This window comes from Perissodus microlepis, chromosome 7 (genome assembly GCF_051167445.1).
Source record: "Perissodus microlepis isolate ML-2025 ecotype Zambia chromosome 7, ASM5116744v1, whole genome shotgun sequence".
NCBI classification, from domain to species: domain Eukaryota; kingdom Metazoa; phylum Chordata; class Actinopteri; order Cichliformes; family Cichlidae; genus Perissodus; species Perissodus microlepis.
In genome coordinates this window covers 44,095,880-44,116,168 of record NC_140467.1, presented here as the reverse complement: position 1 = coordinate 44,116,168, position 20,289 = coordinate 44,095,880, and the positions used below count along the sequence as shown (strand labels likewise).

Below are 20,289 nucleotides of genomic sequence, written 5' to 3'. Positions count from 1 at the left end.
TTGTTACTCCTGCTGCTAACCAGCTAACGAGAGACACTCCTGCCTCCACCCCTGCGATCCAGTCCCCCTCTCACTTTGTGCCTCTTCTTTGAAATAAAGTAGGTTTATTAGAAGCAGCTTGTGTGTGTGTGTGTGTGTGTGTGTGTGTGTGTGTGTGTGTGTGTGTGTGTGTGTGTGTGTAATTAGGAACAGGGCAATGCAAGGGCTCTGGTATGCACATATGTGTGCCAGCTTCAATGTCTGACATGCTGTGGGGTCCTGACTTTTTAGAAAGGTCTGCTCAGTCCTACACACACACACACACACACACACACACACACACACACACACACACACACACACACACACAGCCTGATGTCAGCGCGCACAGAGGCTGTGGCTAAGGCATGGAGACAGCGAGACTGTGGCTAGCTCCTAATAGTTCTGCAAAGCATCATGGGATACCGCTTTGACCAGTAAGTCCAGTAACAAAGCATGTCAGGGAGAATCATATCAGTGTGCAGAAGATAACACTGACCAGCAGTCATAGCTGCAGTGGAATGAATGTTGGACCAGGTCACGGAGAATAAACACTCGGATCCCAGGAAAATTCTGTCGGGTTGTGCGGTAAAGATGCATAAAAACCGCCACAGTAAAATGTAATTTCATAGTGTCATACAGTAGGAATCGGATCACAAGACTACATGCTTTATAATCAAATTATACTGTGAGGAAATGTCAATTTTGTCAAGTTTTGTTTTTCCCAAACAAGCTTTTTCCTAATTATATGAAACCACCAAACTCCAAAGTCCTGTCAAACTGAAGTACACCAAAAAACGGAGCGGCTGACTAGTGTGACGTTTGCTAAACACAGAAAAATCTCTGTCAGCACATAAGTTGGAACACAAGAATCAAAAAACTGTTGATCTGTGGTCGTTTGCACTGCACGGACATTATATTGTTTATCCATCAGGGGGCACTATCCAGTTTATTTTTCAACTCGTTAAATGACCCATTTTAAGTCCTTTTCTGTTTTTTTATTTATATATTATGGTCAACACACACAAAAGAAAAAAACAACATGTCTCAGATCATCATCATAAGATTTTCAAATATTGATCTGAGCCTTCAAAACTGAGTTTCAGTCGGATTTAACTTTGAATCAATTATCCTGCAAAGAACCCTTTGTTTCCCTTTCTAAACAAAACTCTGTTTCTATGCAGTAACAAGTACTCGTAGTGCAGTGTTGCATACTTTTATGAATCTCTTACGCTGCATTCTTCTTTGGAAAACACTACAAAGCAGTTGGCTGATGCTTCGGGCAGATGATTCAGTCATCAGGTCTGCAGCTCAGACCGCAAACAGAACTCTAAACCAAGACTTTGAGTGTGCAGATACTGAAACATGCAAACACACACAAACACCCTGACCGTGTGACTCCGTGTGCACGAGTGACTTTACGTGAACTCTGTCTCACCTCGTCATCCTTGTACCAGGACAGACTCTCGGCGGTGAGTACAAACCAGTACTCCTTGGCGCCTCCCTTCATGATGCCGATGTTATTAATGGTCAGCCAGCCCTTCCTGATCACCTGAGAAACAGACGGATATAGCAGACACACAGAAAGGAAATGAGCTGAAACTCAACCAGCATTTGCACATTTCACAAAGTTAACATTAACATCCATCAACCTTTACATTTACAGACATTTACCACACACATATGTAGGCCTACCTACACAGCAGAAGTGAATGAGCTAACAAAAACGCTCAGCTAACCACCAACACACTCCTCGCACTCGCTCTCTTTTTTCTCCTCAGCTCTCTTGTATTTCATTCCCTCCACTTTACAGTCACACATACAGTACGATGGTGTGCAGGTTATTTACCTTGAACCGATCGTTAACTCCTCTCTCCGGCTGAATGAGAATGTGGAGAGAATATTACAAAGCTATGCCAGCATAGGGCATTTAGTAAAAGGCCAAATACACACGACTGATCAACTGCCAGCACATTACAGCCGGCTGCTGGGATGGCAGCAAGGGGACAGCAAGCAGGGTGAGGGACGAGGCAGATAAGGAGGCTGCAGTGGCCCGTGTCACCTTTTGAAGATCATGCAGTGAAATGCATGCGATCCTGTTTTATGCTACACTGTAGGTATGAGCTTTGCAAATGGAAGCAGCCGATTAATTATCTGAGCAAGAGCATTTAAATAACATACATTCAATTCAGCTGTTTCCCTTTAAAGTAGTTTAAAGCAGAATAAAATAATTTAAAGCCTGGCAATTACCTACCGACAATGTAAACCCTTAAAAAAAGGCTAGATGGATTTATGAAGTCCATTCATTTGTGTTGTTTGGATCACTATTGAACAATTCAACTCACTTATGTTCTTCTGATGGTTTCTGGACAACAATAAGGGTCCACAGCACACACTTAAAGACATGATTCTTTGCCCTCATAAATATAAAGTAGTAATTTGGGGTAAAATGCAACTGAAAAATATATCATATATATAATAAACAAAGGAAAACATGCTTGGTGTAAACTGAATGTCCGCCAATCACATAAAATTTATTTGTCCAGAGTCAATTAAATGTAACAGTTTACACTGTACTTATGTAACAAAATTACATTGGAAAATTTACATGTAATCAGATTACTTAGAGTCAGTATTTTGGGATTTTTTTTTAGCAAAGACAAATAATCTAATAATCTATAATCTGGCTATCAGCCTGTTCTTATAGAGTCAACGCCTTTAGGTCTTGTCACTGTTTTGCCTTATAAAAGGAGGTCTAATGAGACGTGTTTTACATGAGGGACTTGCTCTACATTTAAATAATTAATAATTAATCTCTATAAAAAGTTTATAATTCCTGAACATTTAGATTAGGATCTATCATAAGGTGTGGTTAGCTTTAAGCATAACTTGGTGGCCTGTAAAGGATTTTTAATATTTGAAAGATTATCTAAGACACAGCGGTGTTTTCAGAAACATTTTTAATGTTGAGTTTGTACTTTCATGTTCTCCTAAATTTCCCTGCATGGAGGTCAGACCAGCAGTGAATGAGAAGAGCAGAAGCTTCGGGGTCTTTAAGGGCCAATGATATCCATCTATAAACAGGATGTTAAGTTCACCACTTTGCTTACAATGTGCCCCTAACCTTTGACCCTTCTCTGGGTGGTTGCAGTGACAACTACAGGGATGCCATATGTCTGCAGGTATTCATGTCCTCTGGCCTTCTGTGTTACTTTGAATTTAGAAGAGGCAGGGGAACGCTAAGACCCCTTTGATCAATATTTCGAGGGAAAATATTTATCAGAATTTTTTCAGACTCTCTTCTTTTCTGTCTTTTGTCTTTATTGCTTCTTTAGACGTGTGACTCCCTCTTCATGTAGTTCAAGCTACTGCTGGGGGGCATCTATTTACTGCCAAAGCAAATCAACTGCAGAGCCAAAGCCACACTGAACATCTCCAAACTGGGCCTTTCTGAAAGATGCATGTGGGGTTCACGCACACACACACACAAAATAACATTATATAACAGAGAATCACACTTCTTTTTATGTGCACAAAAGCTTTTTATGGCATATTTACAACCCTGAAATGTAATTGTGTTTCTGTGGGGATGACATAGCTAAAAGAAAAAGGAGAACAAGGAAACAGCCAAGCATCTCTAACTACAGTCACCTGCTAATCTACTAGCACTTACTCTGAATGTTATTTCACACACACACACACACACACACACACACACACACACACACACACACACACACACTCATGTATCCACTATTAATTACAGCCTAAAATACATAAAAGACATACAAGTTTAAACATTTATAAACACATAAATCCTGATATATGTAACGTGTATGGATGTGAGCTCATACATACAAATGCTCACCTGCAGATATGCACAGAATCACACCCCCCACACTACTCACCATGATTTCATCCTGAAGTGTAAAAGCCACAGACAGAAGGAGGAAGGGACGAAAGAGAGCAAAGAAGAAAACACTCAGAGGAAACTCAAGGCAACAAAATGACAGATACTAAAACATATAGAGCTGAGAAGAAGAAGAAGAAGAAAAAGAGAGTAAAATAAAAATATGCTAAAAGTAGAAGAAGAATGCACAGGAAGCGCTTCAAAACACTTTAAAAAAGCAACGTCATCCAAAAGCTGTTATTGAACCATTAATATGTAGCCATTACACTTAAATATTCAGTTACTGTACTGTGTTGTTTTTTTTAATTAGAAGGCTTTCTATTGGGTGGAAAGATAATAACTGTTGTTGTCTTTAAAGCTTTAAACCGCAGGAGCTATCATGGTTTTTCACCAAAAGGACAAGCTGTTTCGTGACCACACAAGTGTTGTCCATTATTGTGTAACGTGTACAACAGCAGCACAGGGTTGTGGCATTGTATAACCAATGGGCTGTTGCCCACTGTAACCATAGACCGTATAGCTGTGGAACATTTACCATGAGCGAAAACACAAGAGCTGAGTGCTAACAGAGCTAAGCCTTAGGGTAAAACTTCATAAAGTTCAGCTGGCACGTTGCTTGCCAACAGACAAAACATGTTTGGAGGAGTGGAATCATCGTGTTACAGCAGCTGAAAGAGGCCTGGAGTGAACAGCACAGCTCTGCAAGAATACAGACAGCGTGTCTGCCTGGTAGTGTTCGGAGTACCTGATTGCCGGCTGCTTTCTTCTTGCTCATCTGGTTGATCCTCTGCTGGGCACTGCACAACAAAACATGCGATACTGTACTTTGACCTTAAGTAGTAAAGACTTTCCACTGTAGCGGCAGCAGATTTCTAAACTTACTTGGCAAATCCGATGAAGTCCTCATGGTTAGTGTTCATATAGGACAGCTCAATGTCTATCAACAGCAACACCTGAACAGAGAGAGTAAAACAGTCAGTTTTATACTTATATATCATATTTTGGAGCCCTGGTCCCCAGCTTTCATTTTGTAATTCAGCCGCACTCAATGAATTAAATCTGAGGTACTTTCTATGTATCATTGAATCTGAATAATCTTTATTATCACTATACACACAGAGCAATGCAACATCACAAAACTGGTTTCTTGGAGTTTGCCTTTTTTAAACTTCTTTCTTGTAACAGTGTGTGTGTGTGTGTGTGTGTGTGTGTGTGTGTGTGTGTGTGTGTGTGTGTGTGTGTGTGTGTGTGTGTGTGTGTGTGTGTGTGTGTGTGTGCATTTACACGGAAATGCTTGGAAAGGTCATAGCGTTAAGTGAAAATTATAGGGGAACGAGGCAGCACAGAGGTTACACTGTCACCTCACAGCATGAAGTTCCTGATTCAAAACCCAGATGGGAAGTTTCCATGTTCTTCCTGTTCCTACATGGGCTTCATTAGAGTGCTCTGGCTAGGTCAACTCACTCAAAAGCCACTGCATTAGGTACACCCTTTCATTTAATTCAGTCATGGTCAAGACCTATTCACGTTCAAAATGAGCATCAGAATAAGAAAGAAAGGTGATTGAAGTTATTCTGAATCTGGCATGGTTGTTGCCAGATGGGCCGGTCTGAGTATTTCAAAAACTGCTGATCTGCTGGGATTTTCCCACACAACCATCTCTAGGGTTTTATGGAGAATGGTTCAAAAAAGAGAAAATGAGCAGCAATTCTCTGGCTAAAAATGCCTTGCTGGTTCTCGAGGTCAGAGGATAATGGTCAAACTGCTTCAAGCTGACAGGAAAGCAACCGAGGTATGCAGAAGAGCATCTCTTAATGCACAACATATCAAACCTTGAAGCAGATGGGCTTCAGCAGTAGACCACATCGGCTGCCACTGATCATTATATATACATCATAGAAACTATGAGCACTGTTGGTGACTATGTCGATCCCTCTATGACCACAGAGCACAGAGCAGGGATTATGGATATGCAGCTGACAAACCTGCAGCATCTGTGTAATACTATCATATCAAAATGGACCAGAATCTCAGAAGAGTGTTTCCAGCATGTTAGTAAATCTCTGCTACACACAATAAAGGCAGTTCTGATGGAAAACTGGGTCTAGAACAGTACGAGCAAGGTGCAACTAATAAAGTGGCTGGTGGGTGTATATTGGGCGTATGTGACTTAGGTAAAGTGTTTAGATTAAAGCGCTGTATGAATTCATGGTTAAATGTGACTTGTAGTCTTAAGCACTGTGATTGGTCAATAAGTAAAATTAAACTGATATACTTTAAGAAAAACTATTTCAGCAGGAAGTGAGTAAGAACAAACTGTTAAAAGCCCCTGCTTCTTTGCAGAAATACTTTCTACATTACAAATTATTATATTCTCCATAAAAAAAATGAATATGAAATAAGATTAAAGCACTAAATAGGAGCAGCTTGTAACTGAAAATGGTTTGCAGACATGGAAATTTTGAGATAATGGACCACTAGCTGGAAACAGACCACTAAAAAGATCTCACAGCTGCCTTCATGAAAGCAAAATATCACAACTTTAAGAGACAACAAAGCACTTTCCTTCCTAAGACATCATGATGCGGTTATTATATAGAACAATGACAAATTCCAGCACACACCAGGATGCACGCTGATTTAAACCAGGACAAAACAATTCATCCATATCATTGTTTTACACAAACGTACCACACCATCACAACCCCCCAACACACTTTACACCGTACACACTGTTTGTCTGCTTTACCTGTCCTTTAGTACGGCTTTCTCTGTCTCTGATGTGCTGAGTGACAATTCTCTCCATCTCCTCTCTCAGCATGGGGTACTGAGCCAGCTGTGAGCACAGAAAACGGTAGGTAAGTAGCCCAAAAAACAAACACAGATCCCAACACATGCACACACTGTCACACGTCAATGTACAAGATTCAGTAAACAAATTTAAAAAAAAAAAAGATCTCACAGAACCACAGCACACAGTTCCACAACACAACAAAATACGTTACAGAAACACAATTAAACACGGTATGTTTGAGGGGGTCTGGGTTTATCGCAGACTCAGCTCTAGTCACTGCTCACCCTGAGTGGGTGTTGACTTGTGTTAGATTAAATAATACGTGCCAAATGTGTATTCGTTCCCACCGTGTAACAAATGCAAGAGAATAGAGCAAAGTCTGTGATTTTTCTTCTTTTTCACCACAAACACAGAATAAACAATGTTCCTGGCAGAAAAAGCTTTCTTTTTCCCAGCACACTGTGGGTCTTTTTCCATGAGCTCATTGCAAAACCCACGAACGCAGACGCTGGTGGGTCTCCAATGTGACACAAACACATTTGGAGAAGTGTGAGGAAAGAGAGAAAAGCAAAGAAAATCAAATAATCGCAGCACGAGAAAGAAAGGCTTTCGTGCAAGTTACAGTGCATCTTTGGAGGGTTAGTGAGTAGGTACCGATTGGCCTCTTTCGTTGTTTGGGAGCTTATTTAGCGCCTTCCAGGTCTGATCCGCTGACAGAGCAGATGACACCGATAAAGAAGAAACACTTTAAATAATTTTTGCCAGTATTTGAATTAAATAAGTGACTTTTTCAGGTCCTACTGCCAATAATAATGAGGCTTTTCAACATCACACAGCATACACTGCATATTTAAAGTTTTAGAGGACCGAGGGTGCATATCTGAAGCATATCTCCCAATCAGAATGTTGATTTTATTTAGAAGGCACACACTACTAACAACGGCATCACTGTGCCGTTACGAATGGAGACTGTTTTGACGAGAAGCATTTCATGTGAAAAGTTACGTGCGCCATATGGAAGCAGATAATTTATGCAGGTAGAAAGATGCAACGCAACTTGACGACAGACACGATCTGTCAAAATCTGCTGCTGCGGTCAGTGACTTCAGAACTCACACTGAAAAAAGAACAGTGGAGAGAAGAGATTCAGGCTGGCATGCAATGCAAAGAAGCAGGGAAAGGGTGGAGGGTGGAGGGTGGGGGACGGGGAGGTGTGGGAAGACTTCAAACTGACCCCCTTTGTGGATTTTCCCAAACACTGGGTATTATATTACAGTATCTTTTTGATACAGTGAAATAACTGCAAAAGCGTGACAGTGAAGAGAAATCCAAAGGAGGTGGCACTGCTACTCTGTGCTGGTCAGTCGCTTAGCGAGGAAGCAGCCATTCAAAGGTTTGTGCAGGACGACGGGACGGAGAGGACGAAAGAGAAATGAAAGAAGAAATAAAGAGACGCTCGAATCACGTCAGTTAGTCAATGAGTGGAAGTACAAAACCAGTCACTCCGGTATATTAAACCACACTGACAGAGACAGAAAAGGTGTGATTTTAATCCGGTTAAATCAAATGGTTTTTAGACATCATGAAATATACTGAGGAAAAAAAACAAAAAGTTGTCTAACATGCGGTGTGCTTGGTTGTCAATATAAGGCCGGTTATAACCGACAAAAAAAACAAATGATAACGATAGTTTAGTTACAATAAAGGTTACGTGGTTACATAAGGAGCAAGGATAGACTGATAAGTGCTGATTAAAGTTTAGTGTGTTTCAAAACTTACATTAATTCATTCATTCTTTATTTATTGTGGGTCAGTTTACAAATACTGCTCAACATTTTATGTCACTTAAAAATGTCCTAATTTGGGGGGTTTTGTGTCTTTTTTTAATTAAAAAATGCTTTTTTAATCAAAGACGTTGTAATTGTTGATTATGTTTATCACAGCTGATTAAAGTGGAGTCAGTGGAGTCTCTGGAGCATCAGACTTGTGCACTACTCCCTTTACAGGGCAGCACAATGTGGCTCGTGGGGTACCATTTAATTATGCAGCCTTTTGACGTCATTAGTATTGTACGAGCTCTGCATTGCCACATATGTTTGTACATGTTTCAATAAATCGCTGCACCTTTTTCCCATATAAAGATATAAGACTTTAGCACAGCAACGTAGCTTTTTATGCATAGTCTCCATATAACATTATTTAACATGTATAAATGTATAGCATTGGTGCTATTTTTGAAATATTAGCCAGTCATTGCATTAAAAAAATGATTTTCTTCCTTATAACCAATAAATATAATATACAAGGTGTTTTTGGGATACAAATATTGTTTGTCTCTCATATATCTCTTTATATAAAGTATGGGTAAAAAAAAAATCTCCAGCTATCAGTCTACCCTTACCTGTAAGATTAACAGAGATAGCGAAAGTGGCTTTGTTCTCTTTAACATTTTACCTTTTGGCTACACTTCTGTATGGTGAAGGTGAGTTCACTCACTACCATATCTATACACTTCAGTGTGGGCTCCTTCAGCTTTTGGATCTGCTTTTTCACTATGGCTTCAAAAGCCAGGTCGGGGGTGAATAGCCCCGTCCTGTAGAGATAGGTAGGCAGTACGAGAGAGGGAAAGGAGCAGGAAAGAAATAAAAATGGAAGAAATAGGTGGGGCAAGAGGAAAATTAAAAGCATCGAATGAAGAGTTGTAAGTGGAGGTAGAAAGGAAATACAGTAAAAAGATGAGACCAATTTAAAAGAAAGCCGTGAGAACAGATGGTGAGGGAGAGGGGCAGTAAACAGATGAGGCAGGTGAAAATTGGAGATGAAGCAGGAGAACAGATTGAAGATGACAAAGACAAGGGGGGGGAAGGATAAACAGCACAGAAGGAAGAAAGTGCAAGTGAGACATTTGGTTTCCCCCTAAAGCCATCCTAAAACAGGACAGTGCTGGAGCCTCTCTCTATGAACAAAGAAGACGAGGAGGAGACTGAAAGAAATAGAAAGAGCTCCCAGCCTGCGTGACTCTGCCAGCCAAAAACTCCAAGCAACACACCACGAGACTGCAGCTGTGCACCCCAACCTCCAGCCAAAACAGCCTGATCTCCCCTGGTGTCGAACCCCTCTCCACCCAGCTCTCCTCTGACTTCCAGAGGGAGTCCGATCATGATATTTATCATCCCAGCGTTGTCGTTGAACTTGTTTGGTTACAGCCGATCCGCGTGGATAAAGATTGCTGCTCTTTTCTTTGGCCCTGCTTTCTCTCATCTTTCGCTTAGAGTGCAGCCCCTGAGGCGTGAAGTTAAGCAGTAATTGTCATGGCTCCCGTCAGCTGCACGTGCACGGCTGCAATCTCACACACGAGAAAGTTCGGATACTGAGGTCATCCAATACGCTTGCCAGGTATTTGAAATGAAAGACAGGATTTTATGTGTATGTGTTTGTCTAGCTTGCACTAGAAAAGGTGGAAAGGGTGTTGCCCTCGTGATGTTACCCATCAGTTTACTCCGAGCATCACTGAATGCTCTGATAGCTTTCTAAGGCAGACGTATTCTGATGATTGCTCAGCGTCCCCACTCTGTTTCTTCAGCACAACCATCTACCACAGCCAGCCTGTCCAGCCAAACCCTCCACGGTACTACAGTAAGGTAGGGCAGGCAGGCGTACAGCAGCCCACCCTGCCGCTCCAGGCGTCCCCTCGCTGTCCAACAGCAGCGAGGGCTGGAGGGAGTCAGGTGGTTAGAGTGAAAGGGAGCGAACAGCAGAGGGACTGAAGAGGTGGAAAGCAAGGAAAAAAGTGCTAGCTTTTATTTTTTTTACCTTCTTGGTACACTGCCTAACTGTATTGACTAGCTCAGAAATGACCATGTCCACACATTTGGTGCAAGGCTCTTTAATCTTCCCAATCTGCCTTTTCACAATGGTCTCAAAGGCCATGTCCGGGGTGAAGAGGCCAGTTCTGCCCGACACAGAGAGAAGCAGCCACAGGGCCGAAAGACGAGAGGGGGAGGAGGAGTTGGTGGAAAGAAAGAAAAGAGAAGGAATAAAGAGGGTTGGGTAGAGAGGAGAGTGTTAATTATAAAGATTTACCCTCCACTTCGGAGTTTTAAACAGAAACAAGCAAAAATTCAGCAAAAGACAGGAAAAGGCAAGGAACCGGGATGTGATCCTACACAGCAAATATTCAGTTATTGTTATACTGTTTTATACCAAAGAGGCCGTTGTGTTACTCACATTAGTCATATACCTTTTATAATCAAGCATCACAGCAAGTATTTTACATACAGGGCTAAACAAATGTAATAGAGCACCTGTCATAAAAGCAAAGACTTTTTAAAAAATAGTTTCAAACTAAAAACAATTTAACTAAAAGAACTGTAACTCGTCATCTTGATAAAAATAATAATTTTCTTTACTATTTTTCAGCTTTTTATAATAAAACAATCAATTTGAAAATTCAAGGATAACAACAATAATTTTACTATATAATTTCAATTAAAGAGCTTGTTTATATTGGTGGATTATACAATAACCAGTACTGTTATTTAGGGCTGCTGTGGAATTAACCTTAAAGTTATTGGTGGTTTAATAAAACTGTTAAGCAGTGTATGTGCAGTAATCCACATTTAAACAAATCTAACCTCGGCTCAAAACAATTATTCACACTTTTGTTTCTCAAATAACTAAACGGAGAATCAGAGCAACTTTGGGGGTCGGATATTTATTTTAACTAAAACTAAATTTACATTTTGGTTTTACAATTTCAGTTTTTAATATTTGTTTTGTTTCTTATTTTGCTCTATCTTGATTTTTTGTATTATCCTGTTTAGTCTACATGTTATCTTACTCTTTTTTTATAAGTCTGTTTGTTGCACATAATTGTTGTGTTTTGCTCAGCTCTCGTTATTTTAAAACATACTCAAACCAGAAGCATGATTTTCTTACACCAAAATGTGAAGAGCAACTCTTTTTTTTATCTTGCTTTTACATCCTGGTAAACATCTATCTGGTATTTTAAAGACATATACATGAATGAAGTAGAAACCAGAAGGGATAGAAATCCTAAATATTTTGGCACTAATGGAAATATATTAAATATGATTTCTTTGCACAGCTCATTTATGTTTTATAAATATAAATGTATATATATATATATATATATATATATATATATATATATATATATATATATATATATATATATATATATATATATATATATATATATATATATATATACATATACAAACCCACAAGTTTTGCCATATACCGTAGTTTGATTTTGACAAACAAAACTCTAAATCAAAGCTTAGCCGAATTTTTGGGGTGAAATAAAATAGACAGTAAACATGCACATCATCAGGAAGAGGGAACAAGAACATCCCAGAAACAAGGTACAGAGATGAAAAGCCCTTTTATCAGCATGAATGTGCAACCACATAAAAAACGAGGGTACCCAGCAGTCAGCAGCTGCGTCTGTTCCCAAACGACCCTGTGCTGAAGTATATTGTATAACCTTAGTGTGCAGCAGAGCCCTCAATTTGTGTTACTGCTGTCTTGGATTAGCAAGGAGGGTAGTTGCAGGTTAGATGTGACTGAGACAAAGAGATGGGAGGTGAAGCAGAGAAAGAAGAGAGGGAAGGGTGGAGGGTGAGCTGGAAGGCGGACGTGCCTGATGCCATGAATGTTCTTGATAGCGTAGCTGATTTCCTTGCGGAGTTCTTTCTCATCAAACTCCATCTGAAAGGCAGACAGAGAAAGGAAGATGTTGTCAAACATGGACATGCAGACTTTGTATTCTCCCTAACTCAGCGCTCGCTTTCATGTGACTTTGTTGACTATTCCTGCAACATCTGTTTTTAATATATTTGTCCAAGTATCTCCATTATATTTACTGCAATGCCACATTCTCCCCTGCTTTTACTCAAAATTTAATATTTTCTCTGAAGCGTGCACCATAAGCAAATAAAACATAATGATGAATTGACTTCTAGCTACTCGCTGCGGCTTCTAATGTATCTGTCAGGCTTTGAGGGTTTTCTGTGTTTTGAGTAAGTTTTCTGGTTAGGAAGCAACCTGCTCTTTTTTTTTTTTTTACCTCAGGGGAAACCAACACTGCATTTTTATTTTTTTTTTTGCAACTTGGTCACAGACAGTAAGTTTTATATCCTCAAAGGGAGGGCGAGAGAGGACAGGGAAGAAAAGCGGGGAAGAGAAAGGACGGGCATATTGTGAGAGAAAATGAACCAGACCAGAGGGAGCAAGCAAAGACCTAGAGGATTAATACAAGGTGGAAGGCGGACAGAGAAGGCAAGGGGAGGCGTTAAAAGTGGATGGAAATGGTGATGGGGTGAGAGAAACAGTGTGAGAGGTAAGGTGGGAGACGTCCGGGCGAAGAAGCTCAGGCACTTCCTTTTGGCGAGGAAAGCGGGACAATGAAGGGGAGAAATGTCATGATTTAAAGAGACTGAGAGAAACTTGACTTTAGGACCTTTTTTCTGTCGACAGTGTCTAAAATACAGACACAGAGTTATTACTAAGACTGTTCATCCAAAAACGAACTAGACTGTTTTGGAGTGAGTTGTCCATGTTTGGAGAGCCAACTAAGAGCCACTTGCTTTTTGTTACATAGAGGGTTTTTTTTAAGCAATGTATCTTTTGATAAATCATGACCCAGTGAGGAGACCTACTTTTCTTTCCCCCTAACAAACTTAATTTGCCGAACAAATGAAATATGCAGCTGACTAACATTACTGCTAATCCAAAGTTATTTATTTGATTTACAGACTTGAGCCACTCTTCATTTGTTTAGATTTAGCTTACAAGGAGATAGACTTTCTTGTATTTTTTTGAAGTAGTCTTGAGTTCTCCAGGCTTTCTGAAGGTCTTCCACAGTTTTTCTTTGGCTGCTTTTTCAGTCCAGTCCTGACCCAGTCCCAGGGCCATTTTCAGAAGAATGTTTTTTGTTTGTTGAGCTGCTTAACACTGACCTATGAATCATTCAAGCACACATAATTAGTTCCCATGTCTAAAAACTTGTCATATCTCAGCATTGTGTGCAGTGTGGCTTAAAAAAATATGAGGGAACTGGACAAGTGGAGTCTATCAGCTGATGAACAGAATCTAAAAGTCACATCCTTAAGAATTAGGGGGGAAAGAATCAAGTGAAGACATGACACAGGATGGCGAGAACCTACAGCCATCTCTAAAACACAGAAGAGACTCTGAACCTGCTGTAATTGCATTTAAGCCATCAATTTGATTCTGGTCAAAACTGATCGAATTATAAATGCAGGAAAGTAAAGTCAGATTTTGATTGAGTGGCTAATTTTTCAGCATGACAATGATCCAAAACACACTGCCAATACAGTAAAAGCATACCTGGATAGAAAAACACACAATGAAACACTGTCAGCCATGGATTGGGCTCCCCAGAGCCCGGACCATAACATTATTGAAGCAGTGTAGGATCAACATCCACAGAGCTTTTAATGTCCTTCAAGAAGCCTGAGTATGAATCCTGAATACTATAAGAAATTATAAGAACTCTTACCTTCATTTCCGATTGTTTTTAGATCATAAAGGTGATCATACCAAATATTGAATTTCTAATAAGATCATTAGAATTGGAGAAATTCTCTTGTTTTGCCTTATATACTGTATTTCTATGTATGTTTGCCCATGTTTTAAAACAAAGCCCTGAACCTATTTCCCATTTTCCTAGCATCACACACACACAAAAAGAGGTGCGGCTCAAGACTTTTGAACAGCACTGGATTTACACTGTACAATAACAAGTACAATATAATCGAAAGGTTTCTAAGACACTAAACTGCCATATAAACCCTTCGCATAACTTCCTGACATCTCAAAACTGACACACACCTTGACCAGTTCAAAGGGGAAGCGTTCATGGAAGATGCGATTGATCCTGGCACCACCCGACAGCTCGGCCGTGTCGATCTGGTCCCCAGAGCCCTCTATGCATTTTTCAAAATCCACCGAGAACTGCTGCACCATCCTACAGGAAAAGATGCAGATATTAACATTTCTGTTTGTGTGTGTGTGTGTGTGTGTGTGTGTGTGTGTGTGTGTGTGTGTGTGTGTGTGTGTGTGTGTGTGTGTGTGTGTGTGTGCGCTTTGTCTCACTGCAGGAGAGCCTTGGTTTTGCGAGACGGATCATCAGGTCTGAAGTTCTTGTACTCCTCCACCTCCTTTTCGATGGACAGAAGCTGACTCTGCAGCTTGGCCCGCAGATTCGGCAGGGTGTCCCGGATGTGGTTGGTCAGTTGCTGTGCAGGTCAAAGGTCAGAATATCAGAATAAGGTCACTAGAAAACTGAAATAGTGTTTTGGGAAAACATAGGAATGGGCTCACTACATTCACATGTTTACACACCTGATTGAGGACTTTCTGGAGGTAGGGAGTTCCCATGCGGTCAGCCAGGTGTCTGTATGCCGGGTGGGAGAGAAAGAACTTCCTCTCGGCAGCCATTGCAGCATTAATGTCCTTCTTTCCATCTATGTCCTTCTGGCTTCTATTCACCACACCGATGTAACCTGGACAAGCAGACAGAGAGCTCCACACTCACAGTAAACCCTAAAACACTGACAGATTTAGAGAAAACCATCCAACTCCTTTGATCGTTTCCTGACAGACTTGAAACGGGTATTGTAATTTGTCTGGAAGATAATACAGACTTGTGTTAGAGCAACACTGAACTTTTCTGGGTTTTTATTTTCTACCCATGACCTCAGGTCTGAACAGCCCCTCCAAGGACCCAACTGTTTCACATGTGTTTAATAATGTTAAACCACATTTTAAGAGACCTCAGACCGAGAACTTAAAAGAATATAGACAGGAGAAGAGAAAAGGAGGAAGAGGGATTTGCATAAAACCAGAAAGAGAGAAAGAATTCCTGGATGCGTTTCTTCTTTTAAGGCGTAGAGAGACAAAAAAAAAAAAAAAAGTGCGGCGAAATAACCAGGAGAGGTTAGGTCACAAGGATCCTGTTTCACCTCCAGTTAAGCTTCCTCATGCATCACTCAGTTAAAAGCTGTTTCATGCTCTATAACTAAGGCAACTGTGAGCCAGCAGCCTTGTAAATGTGCATATCCACAGCGTTAGGGAGACAGGGAGAAAAAGAAGGGAGAGGGGGGGAAAAGTATAGAAAAAACAAAGGAAATGGAAAATATTCCAAAGCACATGCCTGGGTTTTAACCAAGTGCAAATGGAAAAGAAAAGCACCACATCAGCACATTGCAATAAAGGGCAGCTCACAAATTACATGCGAGTTATTTTCCAAGACAGTGTTTTTGCTTTTTTCTCTTTGCCCCTTCCCCTGCTTTTCCTTCCAGCTCTTCCTCTCTTTCACCCCTTTGTCTGTCTTTTGATTTCTTACACACTCTCCCACATCCCTTGGCCCTGTTTCTGTTCTTCGTTGCAGATGTTGGAAGAACTGAAAAGCTCTGAGTTACCACAAGGGGGAAACAGTGCGTCGTTGCGACCGACCTGAAGGAGACAGAAAAGGTGCTACTTTTTGTGTGAGCGTGCTGCCGAGGTATTACGCACCTCTCCTGAGTGGAAGCAGCTTATTCTCCAGGATGTCTTTAGCATCGGTCCCCTCATCCATCAGGTCCAGCTTGGTGATCACACCGATGGTCCTTAAACCTGACCCAATCACGCAAATTTATCAACAGTATTTCATTATGTGCATCTGTATAAAAATAACTAGGATGATACAAAGAGCAATTATAAATGAAACATCATGAATCCTGGTATGCAAGTAGAAACAAAGAGTTAAAAAACTCCTATTAGCTTCTTTACATGTGTGTAAACTCACCCTGAGGGTCGACCTCTTTGGCAATCTTTAAAGCATCGGAGTTGGCCAGGTCAGAGTTGGCCGGGGAGACGGCCAGCATCAGACAGTTCTCCTTGGTGACAAACTGCATTAACATGTCTTTTATCTGAAATTCAATGTCGGCAGGCTGGTCGCCCACCGGCACCTTGGTCATCCCCGGCAGGTCCACAAGTGTCAGGTTCAGCACTGTGAGGGTAAAAAAAAAAAGAAAGAAGAGAAAACACAAAGCCAATTCAAAACTAAACTTATTGATGCTCTACACACAGATTAAATCTTCACCAAAGTGTGTGCGGAATAAAACTGTGTCAGCCTCACCGTGCGGAGAGTAAACACGCAGGTTGATGGGCACAGGGGAGATTCCCTTGTTGGCTCCAGTCGCGCGATCCGTCTCCGCCTCGATCTCCTGCCGGACCTCATCAAAATCTGTAAACTTTTTACCCTTACAGTGCAGGAACTCGGCGTATTCTGGAAAAAATGGCAAAAAAGTGAGACACAAATGAAAGTAATGTGACAGAATATCAGAAGATCCGGTGAGGTGGACAGCAAAGACGGTAAACAGGGAGTTGAATCAAACCCTTTTAACACGATTTTTGTTCATGGGAAATTAAAGGTTTTGAATGTCGATCATAGTGAACGACGCTCAGCTGCAAAGCGATGTGTCCTTGGATGAGACTTAAGACAGATAAAAACTGTTAGATAACTCAGTTAGAGCTTGGTTCATGAAGTAACAGTTGTTGTGACTGCGTATTGATTTTAGATTAACGCAAAGTAATTTATGATTCGCACCATGACTACGCTGTGAGAAAACACTCTCTGCTAGATCCTGAATCAATGTAACAACGTGTAACTATGGTAACGGGAGGATGTTGTCATCGCAAGTCTATAGAGATGAATGGCAAATGTGCACGGATGGTTTTCCTCTGAGGATAGGGGGACTTATTAGACTCCAGGAGGAGCCGGGGTTGAGTGGGTGATGGGAGAGTGGGTTAAAAGCTGTGCTACTTTCCCAAGTGCTGTGTCTTTCCAGGAAGGCTCAGCAACAAATAATAAAATGACAGGGGATGTTATAACAGCTACATTTCAAACAAATAAAATAAATAAATAAAGGCCAAGAACGTGATGAGAGGAGACGGAAGGTTTGGCCAAGAATGAAGCTCCTGTGTCTGAAGAGAATAAAGAGGGAAGTGGATGTGGCAGCCTTTGGAATAGAAGTAAAATATTAAAGGCAGCTGTTGACACAAAGATGTTAAATGTAAATCTGTGAAGTGAACTAAGATGCAGTTCATTCAACTACATGCTGACTTTAGGAAATCGAGACGCACTTAAAAGGATAGAAGTAAGTTTAGTCTTAAATGAAATAGACTGTGCCAGATGGCAGACTTTGACAGATTTGTAAAATACTTGTCTTCTCTTGTTTTTATGACAGGTCGTGTAATAAATTCATTAAACACTGTATTATGTTTATACCTTTTACTTATTTCAAAGCATTAGACACAAGAAAACTACTGCAATCACCGTTACAGTAGCTCTCCGGCTTTTTCAGCGTCACTGGTTAATAAGAATAAATAGACTCAAATCAGCCATCTTTACCACATGTATTCAGAGTGATGCACAGTTCCCAATAAAATGTCAAGACAGATTTCAAGATGTCAAGATTTCTGTACAAATAGCACGAACAGCTGTCTGATCAGCTGTAGATATCAAATATGAATAGCCAGTCAGTGAAGCAGTCGAGATAAACCATTGTGCAGTTTCAAAGGAATTTGGTGAGCTTTACCGGTGGGCGAGTTCATCAGCTGCAGGACCAGAGGACGGCGGGTCACAATGCCAGAGCCACGGGGAAGAAAATCCCTGCAACACAACAGATGGATGGCAGAGAAAACAACATCAGTGAAAACAACCACAATGCAGCAGGGCTACAATAACAAAGTACAGTTACTGTGCCATCCTGATAATTTACTCCAAATATAAAAAGCAAACAAATCCATTCAGAAAAATGAAAGGTTGTGTCATCAATGATGTGACAGCAGCAGGAGAAAAGAACAGAGAAGAGTCAGTGAATGAAAATAACGAGGCCACCAGGCCACTTAGCTGTTTTCTACAGGGATCAGTTTTGGGAGTGCATTCAATACAGCAGGAAATAAGTAATAAAATAGCAACAAAATACAGGTCAAGCTTCAGTTGATCCATCACTGATACATGTTGAATTATGTCTCAAATTAAAAACTCTTTCATTACCAGTTAGACCCTGTTCTAACTTTTAAATTAGTCGTATGAAATAAACGAAAATAGATTCAAACTGACATCTTCATGTTCCTCGTTTTGCCCTTCAGCAGGTCACTAAACCTGAGAAGCAGCAAATCGTCATGTTGAATAAAATGAAGTAATTTAAATTAAATTAAATTCATTCAGTTTACAGCTTATAAGAACAGTCTTCGGAATGTGATGGCAATGAGCAGCGAGCAGGTATTAAGTGAAAATCGAGTCAAATCAAGTTTCTTTGCTTTTAATAAAACAGCTGCATCATGTGAGAAAGAATATGCTAACTGGAGATGCACACGCTCTTTAGCTGTGATTAGTGGCCCTTGTATAGTCCAAAGATGACGGCCTTGAGTGTGATGACCAAACCCTGAATAAGTAGCCAAGACGGCTGGTTCGTTTATGTTTATGCCATACTACAGCCACAGACAGAAAAAAAGCTCATTGGCTAATGCCTTTTGATTGGCAAGTTGTGAACAAGCAGGCGTCCTGTTTTTTTTTTTTACCACATGTGATCGTCCATTCTGAAACAAGGTATGATCAAGATTTACACAACAGATTTAATGTTTTATTCAGTATGACCCCAAATGAGTGAGTGACTCCATAAAGTCTGCAGCAAGTTGTTTACAGAGGTTAAGACAGAGTCATTTTCCCATAGATCTCTATAGGATGGGAAGACTTTTTATTGCAACCACAGCTATTGCCATCTAGTGGCTTACAGACAGATTGCAGGTTTCCAAGAGTTGGATTACGATTCTGACCAATATTTAACAGTTGCCACTCACCACTTTATGATTCGTTGAATAGGCGGTGCCTTCATGGAACCGTTTAGAGTTTAGTTTTGTGTGTTTTGACGATTTTAATTTTTTAAAGAATCAGTATATTTTAACCAAAAACCACCAAAACATGACTAATGAACATCACAGCTAAATCATGTGAATGGTGACAAATTAAGAATGAAACAGGTGTTTGATATGCTTATTTCTGCTGCTTATTTCTGATTATTGAATTGAGGTATTAACTGTATGTGTCCATGCAAATGAATGTGTTCTGCATACAGCTGCTGACACTGATTGTGTGTGTCTGAGCTGTAAAGCAGCTCATCCAGATGCCTGCCAGACAGCTATGCTTTCCATTGCACAATATCTCTTTTTTCCTGGAGCTATTCAGATGCAGCATCAGCGTCAGCTCACCTCTTACACCCTGTGCCCCTCAGCTGATGTGACACCAATTTCTCAGCGATGTGAGGTTTTCTAGTTTTCTCTCCAACAGTTTCAAGTGAACCTTACTTGTAGTCACCTCAGCTTAATGACAGAAATGCAATCAAGCTACAAAACGTTTTCAATTTGCACAATGCAAAGACAAACTGTTCAGTATCTGATGAGAGAGCTCAACACTGGGCAACTGAATGTAACATTCATAAGAAATAGATGAGGTCTCTGTTTGAACCTGAGG

At 40.5% G+C, this 20,289-nt stretch overlaps 1 protein-coding gene across 11 annotated transcripts in view; it reads right to left on the bottom strand.

The window, feature by feature from the left end:
• Positions 1–20,289, bottom strand: part of dnm1a (dynamin 1a) — a 50,628-nt gene that overhangs the window by 20,568 nt on the left and 9,771 nt on the right. For 4 of the 11 annotated variants that reach the window (XM_084935306.1, XM_084935310.1, XM_084935304.1 and 1 more), the window contains exons 2-15: positions 18,353–18,426; positions 16,891–17,040; positions 16,558–16,761; positions 16,287–16,385; positions 15,114–15,274; positions 14,865–15,007; positions 14,601–14,736; positions 12,388–12,455; positions 10,536–10,674; positions 6,678–6,764; positions 4,811–4,881; positions 4,674–4,725; positions 3,927–3,938; positions 1,457–1,570 (exon numbers count right to left, since the gene is read on the bottom strand). In XM_084935306.1, coding sequence (XP_084791432.1) covers positions 1,457–1,570; positions 3,927–3,938; positions 4,674–4,725; positions 4,811–4,881; positions 6,678–6,764; positions 10,536–10,674; positions 12,388–12,455; positions 14,601–14,736; positions 14,865–15,007; positions 15,114–15,274; positions 16,287–16,385; positions 16,558–16,761; positions 16,891–17,040; positions 18,353–18,426 — 1,510 coding nt within the window. Of the gene's footprint in view, positions 1–1,456; positions 1,571–1,867; positions 1,898–3,926; positions 3,939–4,673; positions 4,726–4,810; positions 4,882–6,677; positions 6,765–9,176; positions 9,316–10,535; positions 10,675–12,387; positions 12,456–14,600; positions 14,737–14,864; positions 15,008–15,113; positions 15,275–16,286; positions 16,386–16,557; positions 16,762–16,890; positions 17,041–18,352; positions 18,427–20,289 lie in introns of all 11 variants that reach the window. The other 7 variants (XM_084935302.1, XM_084935300.1, XM_084935303.1 and 4 more) reach the window with 3 other exon arrangements.